Below are 8587 nucleotides of genomic sequence, written 5' to 3'. Positions count from 1 at the left end.
GCAGCGTAGAGATGTCCCCATCTGATGGACAGGCTAGCGGTCCACCCCGGAGCAGAGTAGAAAAGAAAAGAAAAGAAACGGCAGATCAACTGGTCTAAAAAGGGAGTCTATTTAAAGGCTAGAGTATACAAATGAGTTTTAAGATGAGACTTAAATGCTTCTACTGAGGTAGCATCTCTAACTTTTACCGGGAGGGCATTCCATAGTATTGGAGCCCGAATAGAAAACGCTCTATAGCCCGCAGACTTTTTTTGGGCTCTGGGAATCACTAATAAGCCGGAGTTCTTTGAACGCAGATTTCTTGCCGGGACATATGGTACAATACAATCGTCAAGATAGGCAGGAGCTTGACCGTGTAGTATTTTATACGTAAGTAGTAAAACCTTAAAGTCGCATCTTAGGTGCACAGGAAGCCAGTGCAAGTGAGCCAGTATAGGCGTAATATGATCAAACTTTCTTGTTTTTGTCAAAAGTCTAGCAGCCGCATTTTGTACCATCTGTAATCTTTTAATGCTAGACATAGGGAGGCCCGAAAATAATACGTTACAGTAATCGAGACGAGATGTAACGAACGCATGGATAATGATCTCAGCATCGCTTGTGGACAAAATGGAACGAATTTTAGCGATATTACGGAGATGAAAGAAGGCCGTTTTAGTAACACTCTTAATGTGTGACTCAAACGAGAGAGTTGGGTCGAAGATAATACCCAAATTCTTATATATATATATATATATATATATATATATATATATATATATATATATATATATATATATATATATATATATATATACACACATACATACATATATATGTGTGTGTGTATGTGTAAATAATCAAAAATCTTAGCAAAGACAGAATGACTGATATGTTTAACTGAAAATAGAGCAGTGCCCCCTAGTGGTAAGCTTCTCTTCACCAAGGCAATAAGTCATACAATAAATCAACCTGAACGCATGCAGACCATGTTCAGATTGTCTTAGAAGACGCTAATCCGAGCAAGATAGGGCCTGGCGGTTCAGTGAAATATGTCTTTTTAGCCTATACTGTACATTTGCGCTTCTTTGGATACTTATTTTACCTCTTCTTCAAGTGTTCTTGTGATTTGCACTTCAACTTGGGTCTCAGCCTCTGCTTGTCGTTCTCTTGTCTCAAGGTCTGTCAAGGGCCGATTGAAGGAATTTAGATCAATGGCTCTCCAAATAAAACATCATAAAAACAACATAATATATCCAGATATTACTTGAATATAAATAGTGATAAATTAGGTTCTGGCCATGGGAACTCACCTAGCTTAATCTTCTTTCTTTTGTCATCAAGTTTGCGGTTACGTTCTTCTGCTTGTTTTTTGGCAGCGCAAATCTTGTCATAGGCGGCCTGAAAACACAATCATAAATGTCAGCATAAATTAAGTGTGCATCTATGCTTGTGTGTATATCATGTTTTGTACAAAATGTCACAGTGGACCTACCTTGGCAGGAGCATCAGTAAGCACCTCCAGAGCCTGGGACAACTGGTGGAAAAGCTCAGCTAGAGCAATGTGGAAAGAGAGGTAATGAGACGAAAAATGCAAAGTTTCTTTAAAAAAATTATAAATATATAAAACTGTTCAATTTGTCATTTTGAGGCATTGAATAGTTTTTTAAATACGATTTGACAGGGCTATGACTGATGTCAAAAAGTCACAACATTTTCAGTGACTCAACCTTGCAATGCTGAAGCCCCATGTCTTCCATTAGAGCGCCGAGAGGGGCCAATGCCGCAATCATCGCTACCACGCAATATTCCCTACCGCCTCAGTTGTCATCTGACACACGCACAAAAGCATACAAGACCACAAGTGCTCCTTATCATGCAACCACCACACTGCTGCACTATATCAGCCAGGTCTAATTATTCTCTTATGGGAGGCCTGCTAAAGCGATATGGTTACTACCAGTGGGGATTGGCAAATTAAAATTACCAGGAGGCTCTGGGTGATCATAGAACCAGCAGAGCAGGTCAGGTTACCTACACACATATAAAAGACTGGTATAAAATCCAACTGGGGGATACGTGCCATGTCCATGAGGCAGCTCAAAGTTAAACTGTCACAACATGGGAAGTGGAAGGGAGAAAAATAGCGGTGGGAGTGGGTGCTGTCTTTAATGAACACTCTTGACCCCAAATTTACCTCCCAAACACATGCAACCTTCTCCGGAGAGACTGCACATCCCAGATTGGCTGCAGTCTCGTGCGATTGGGAACAAAGTCTGTCCATATGTGGGTTCAAGTGTTGAGGCCCTCCAAACCGCTTCTTTTCCATTTCTGGGAAACCGACCCCCTGCTTTTACATTATCCCTCTCAAGCCCCAATGCCACCAATTTCCCTGTTTTTCCCTGCCTCACATAATCAGAAATTGCCTGAGCCATCAAAAAGCCACATAAACCTCACTTGAAAACCTGACCAGCTTTTTTTCTAGGTGCCTTTCTGCCCTTATAACAAAAAGATATACAAGCCAAAGTAAACAAAGGTATTCCCTGTACAATTATGGATTTGCTTGTTTGCAATGGAGTGCCAGATGGCTTAAAAGGCAAAGGCAAGGCGTAATTTGGCTGATTCTGTCTAGCTCAAAAATTGTGTTCAACGAAGATGCAACTTAACTTTGTTTCAATATCTTAATAGACCTTTGTGGAGGTCAGTCAATCAAAATTCCATGAAAGCCAATCAAGATTCCAGTGACTTTTTGGTTCAATGGTTCTGGAGGAAGGGGAAACAAACCTTACCTGCTTTTGGGTTGTCTGGGTTTTTGTCTGGATGGCACTTCAGAGCTTTCTGTCGATAGGCTTTCTTGATCTACAAGAAGTGAAGAACCCTTAGAAAAAGGTATCCACTTTAGGGTTGAAATTGTTTAAGACAAAAAAAACTATTCATTTTAGCACAGGTGTTGGCCATACAGAAGTACAATTTATAATCATAACTATGGCTTCTTTAACTGAATAAAAATGATAGTCCCATTAAAATAATGACAAGAATAGTTAGACTCTGACATAGTAGCACCCAGGTGAAATTTGGTCTGTGTTGAATTAAAAAGAATTGAATGTATTCTTTGGATTAAATCAACACCTGAGCTGATCCTCTGTTTTGTGTCCTTCTGACACATTAATGGACTGGAAACACCGCAGCACATTCCTCAGTAAACTACCCACGCAAGGTCGGGTTTGCAAAGTAGATGTGTGTTGAGTTGCAACCGAACACTAGTTCACCTGTTATGCAATTCATACATAGACAGACAGCCACAGTAACGGCAAGAACAACAACGGCTGGTAGCCAAGGCTTCTAGGATGCTACAATAAATTAATTCACGTAATTTAATGTCAAAAAGGCTTACATTAAATTGGAATGTTAACTAATCCTTGGTCGTAGGAATGGGCAATATAGCCTAAAATCTATATTGCGATATGTACGGTATTGCAGCCTTCTGTGATAACGATATACCGGTATATGGCGGTGTAACAACATAAAACAAATGTTTTAAAATATTTCCTACTATTGGCTCAGATTTAAATATTTCTAAATACTGACTTTAAAGTTCTCCTGTGTCTAGGGACTTATATTTCCTGAGTTTGTAAATAATAACAATTTGGGGGGGGGGGGGTGGTGATTGGGGTCATGGTATTTTTTTTTTTTTGTCATTAAGAAATACAATCATGTGTGCTTACGGACTGTATCCCTGCAGACTGTATTGATCTATATTGATATATAATGTATATATTGTGTTTTTTATGTTGATTTAATAAAAACATTAAAAAACAATTTTTACATTTTTTTTATTTTTTTTTATATTTCTTATGCGGCCCGGTACCAATCGGTCCACGGACCGGTGGTTGGGGACCACTGCTTTACAGCACACAGCTTGCCCCCGTGGCATGTTCGTAACTTTTCCTTGTGCCTTGTTGAGCTGACTTTACATAAGCGTAGGCCAAAAGGACAAATAATGTGTCACGCTATTATTACACCTCCTTTTTTTTCCTTGTACAGTTTAAACAATAAATAGCTCAAGACGCTGCCTTTGAGAAACCAGTCGTCATTAAGAAATATTTAGTCTTGATGCTTGGCAAACAGCCGTCCCGCAGTTCTAAACTGCCACGCAAAGCGAGAGAATGGCGCCAAACACATATGCTTATTGTTGTGTAAAGTTTCCCTGCACTTTAGCCTCCCTCTGCATATTTCTCTTTTTGCTGTATGCTTCTTGTTGTAACTAACAATAAATCTGAAGTTGGAATACATTTCTAATCTACTGACATTAAAATGTTACAAGAAGAACGCCTGGTAGATACTTGGTCAAAGCACATACTTCTCATTAAAGCAAACGGAACTGCACACAAAATGTTATAAGTTCTTTTTTTGGGGGGGTGGGGGTGGGGGGGGCTCAAGCAATGGTCCCCGTCAATCAATGATCATTACTTTTAACTTAGCTTTTGTGTCCAGGAAAGTTCGTAACACTGTGTGGTCAGCAGTGGGATTCATATGAAATGTTAAGCAATATAACACATGCATAAAGAAGGTGAGGTATTATATGCTAAACATAATTCTTAGTAGCATAGACAGTCAGAAAGCCCAAATCTGAAAAATTCCAACAAAGCATTAGCAACTATATTTGTCAAGATATTTGTCATCTGCTGCAAATGATTGTATCTATAGTCACAATGAGTATGCATTTAACTACAGTCCGTTGACCGTGCATTTAAAATGGTAGTTTTTTTGTTGGTTTTTTGGGCAGCCCTACTAATTAGTAATTACTTTGCACATTCAATATTTTATTTTCATTTGAGCAACCCCACTCTATTTATGTGTGCTTTCTGTCTCTCTTTGCATTAATGGCAGAACTTTGAAATAAACCACAAGCAGAAAAAGAACAACAAATGCAGGGAGAGTCTGCAAATCTTAAAGCAGACAAACAGTAGCCTAATGGAGTGGGCCTGGTGAAAAACAGACTCAGTGATGCCCCAAACCCAGCCTGCTTCAGCCTCAAATGCGTGTTCACATCTTGTCTTCATTAAAAGCATCTATGGTGCCAATTACAGTTGACAAACTGGTCCTGGTAAATCCAGAGCATAGAGCTGGCAGGGCCCAGAGCTTGTGTAACTGATTAGCTGCCTGGTCTGCCACGAGCCAATACTCCTTAATTACAACACTGCCATTTACAGGACTTTATTAGCTGATGGACAATATCAACAGGCGAGGAAGAACAGGGTGAAGGAATGATGGGAACAACGGCAGGTTGAAGAAGAAATAAATAGAAAAATGGAGACTGGAGACAAAAATAAACAGGATTACAAGCAATGCAAATTTGCAACGCAGCATTGATGCTATCACATTAATGTCATTAGAGAAACAAGAACTTTGAGAAACTGATACAAATAGAGGGGCAGAAAAAAAACTATCTGATAATCTGTTGAGAGTTGAATTGATAAGACATTTATCAGTGATCCCACTGCCATAGTAATACTGTTTAGTACACAATGGGATGCAAAATGTCAGCTAGTTTACATTTTAAACAATATGTAGGTAATCATGACCTTGTTTTCACTTTTCTGGTCTAAAACCAAATTGCGGAAAAACCAGGATATTAATGCAACTTTCCAAGGTAGGGATGTAACGATATGAAAATGTCATATCACTGTTATTGTGACCAAAATGATCACGGTTATCATTATTATCGCAGTATTGTTGAATGTACTCAAAAAGTCGTTTTAACTGACCAAGTAATTTTCTTAAATAACCAAAATATATACACACACTGTCAGCAAACCCACTATATACAACACGGAACGACACAGGAAGTCCTTCATACCGACAGCCATCAGACTGTATAATGCATATGTTCCTTTTTGATTGTACTTGAATGTATAATAGACTATATTTATATTATTCACATGGGAATAATGCTGTATAATAGACTGTATTTATATTATTCACATGTGAATAATTCTGTATAATAGACTGTATTTATATTATTCACATGTAAAAAATACCTAAGTGTTTATTGTTTATTGTGAGCGAACTGTGGTGATGAATTTGCCCAGGGATCAATAAAGTACTTTCTATTCTATTCTATATTGCATGTTTTGTGTTTCTTACACTTCATTGATGTGTTTCAGTCTTAGTATTTTCTCTATTTTAATGGCTAAGTTGTTATTGTTTTAAATAAGGGTTTGTACTGTAGCCCTTTACATGAAAAGTGTGTAGAAATTAAAATCTATTACTATTATTTATCATTTCTGGCAGGCATTGTTTTCTACTTTGTTCAGCTATCCTTGAACGCACCATAAAAACACCTCCGTCTTTTTTTCCTCTGAGCATAGAATGATCACTCAACTTGTAGGTTCTTTGTGCACAATTTAATATCTTAGTTGCTTAGACAGCAATGTGTTTGTATACATTTAGATTGGGGTATGTTGTTTCTTAATGTGAGAAGACGTTATTGTCTCCTGTTATCATGTCAGTCCGTGAGAGTATCAAAGTGCAGTTATCCATCTCGGTGTTTCAATCATTTTAATTTAAAACGGTAGTACTAACCGTCGGGAGTTTTACCGCGGTTATCATTATTACCGTTTATTGTTACATTCCTAATTCAAGGTATCGCTTAATGCAAACATTGTTAATGTTTTTTGTCAATGTTGTCATATGTGGAGTAAAGTGCCAGTCAGTCCGTAAGTTTAATAATAATGGATTAGATTTATATAGCGCTTTTCTAGACACTCAAATCGCTTGTCAGTGAGAACTGGGAACCCATCATTCATTCACTCCACATTCACACATTTTATCAAAGTGCAGTTATCAGTCACAGTTTTTCGATCATTTTATTTTAAAATGGTAATACAAACCGTTGGGAGTTTTACCACGGTTATTAATACGGTTTATCATTACATCCCTACTTACAACTATATGCTTCAGTGGAGGGTTTTAACATGCATGTACATGTATGAGCCAGTCTGCCCCACAACAAGAGGATAGACAAAAAGAAGGAACCCATTGACCACAACTTTTGACTACAACTGGAAAAAAATGGCAGACTCGTGCAAAGCTTTTCAGGTAAACTGCTACCATACATAGAGATATCCGCTGACGTAAGTAACTAAGGCAAAATACGTCATACAATTATCTCAAATTCGGCTCATTTGGAGCAAGTTTGGAAAAAGGCAAGATTGTTTCATAAATATCTCCGACTTGCCTCCATGGTCTGATTTCAAATGTCTGGGACTTATGGGGCAATAAACAAAAACAAAGTTGCTTCTGCCTAATAGGGCCCCTTTAAGACAATCAAACAGCAGTTATCATAATCAGCTCAATTTTAAATGTTGCAATAAAATGTTTATTTTATTATCAAAAACAATTAATATTAATAATTGATATAGTTGAGTGCTGGTATTGATTCCCAGGTACCGGAAATTGGTACTGTATCGGTTCAAATGTGAACAGTACCAATCCCTAGCCACAGTACTGCCAGACTGCCACTGTTGCCTTGATTTACCAAGAAATAAGTGAAAGGTTAAATCATCATTTGGGTATTTGTGATCCAAGGTTTGTTGCTAAATGAGCACCGATTTTGACATTGGAAACAAGCCCTCTGTTGGCCATCCAAGAATGAAAAGTACATGCAAGTTACCCGCAGCCTTAAAGTTACAGTTACACGCTAATCACAGTATTGGAATCTAACGTGCCAGCTTCCACAACATTCATCCGTCGCCCAAACACACCAGGAAATCAACAGAAGTGACGGTAAAACAGAAGCCATGCAAAATACAACTCCTCTCCATAATGTCAACCCAATAGCGTTACAAGCCCACATAAACATGCTCTGGGATGAGCCTCTTCCCATTTTTGTGATAAACAACATGACTGATAGCAGTGGTCGATAAACAGGCCAGACAATTGCCCATTTGCCGACATCTGTCTTCATCAGAGAATAGTTAAAACCCCCAAAGACTAAATGTACTTCCCACAAAAATGTCCCATCGCTGGCAGCAATCAACAGACCTCACACAACCAGTCTACTGTCTTTTATTAATTATTCTGGCCCCAGCACCACGACCACTAACTTCTTGCAGCATAATACTCTAGAAGACTTTCAATTCCAATTAGGGAGATTGACTTTTGGCAGCAATTCTGATTTCCCATCTAGCCTGTGGATTTTAGACATTGGATGCTGGAAAGGCAGATGGTCAGGAAGGGGTTTGATTCATAACGGTCAACCGCTTTGGAATGTGAAAATTGACATCCATCCATCCATTTTCTACCGCTTGTCGCCGGGGGAGCTGGAGCCTATCTCAGCTGCATTCGGGCGGAAGGCGGGGTACACCCTGGACAAGTCACCACCTCATCGCAGGGCCAACACAGATAGACAGACTCACACTCACATTCACACACTAGGGCCAATCTAGTGTTGCCAATCAACCTATCCCCAGGTGCATGTCTCTGGAGGTGGGAGGAAGCCGGAGTACCCGGAGGGAACCCACGCATATTCTTCTGAAATGACTATGGTCCTCAAATTGCAGACATTACTAGTAACAACCAGCTCAGTGGCCTAGTGGTTAGAGTG

At 38.9% G+C, this 8587-nt stretch overlaps 1 protein-coding gene across 4 annotated transcripts in view; it reads right to left on the bottom strand.

Annotated features, from left to right (window-relative positions):
* The window catches only part of dnajc17 (DnaJ (Hsp40) homolog, subfamily C, member 17), a 103491-nt gene that overhangs the window by 93757 nt on the left and 1147 nt on the right, over window positions 1-8587 (bottom strand). For all 4 annotated transcript variants that reach the window (XM_062042007.1, XM_062042006.1, XM_062042009.1 and 1 more), the window contains exons 2-5: window positions 2769-2838; window positions 1475-1533; window positions 1293-1380; window positions 1085-1161 (exon numbers count right to left, since the gene is read on the bottom strand). In XM_062042007.1, coding sequence (XP_061897991.1) covers window positions 1085-1161; window positions 1293-1380; window positions 1475-1533; window positions 2769-2838 — 294 coding nt within the window. The remainder of the gene's footprint in view (window positions 1-1084; window positions 1162-1292; window positions 1381-1474; window positions 1534-2768; window positions 2839-8587) is intronic.

The sequence above is a fragment of the Entelurus aequoreus genome, linkage group LG03 (genome assembly GCF_033978785.1).
Source record: "Entelurus aequoreus isolate RoL-2023_Sb linkage group LG03, RoL_Eaeq_v1.1, whole genome shotgun sequence".
NCBI classification, from domain to species: Eukaryota; Metazoa; Chordata; class Actinopteri; order Syngnathiformes; family Syngnathidae; genus Entelurus; species Entelurus aequoreus.
Note: the sequence above shows the minus strand (reverse complement) of the source record. Positions and strands in the feature narration are given on the sequence as shown.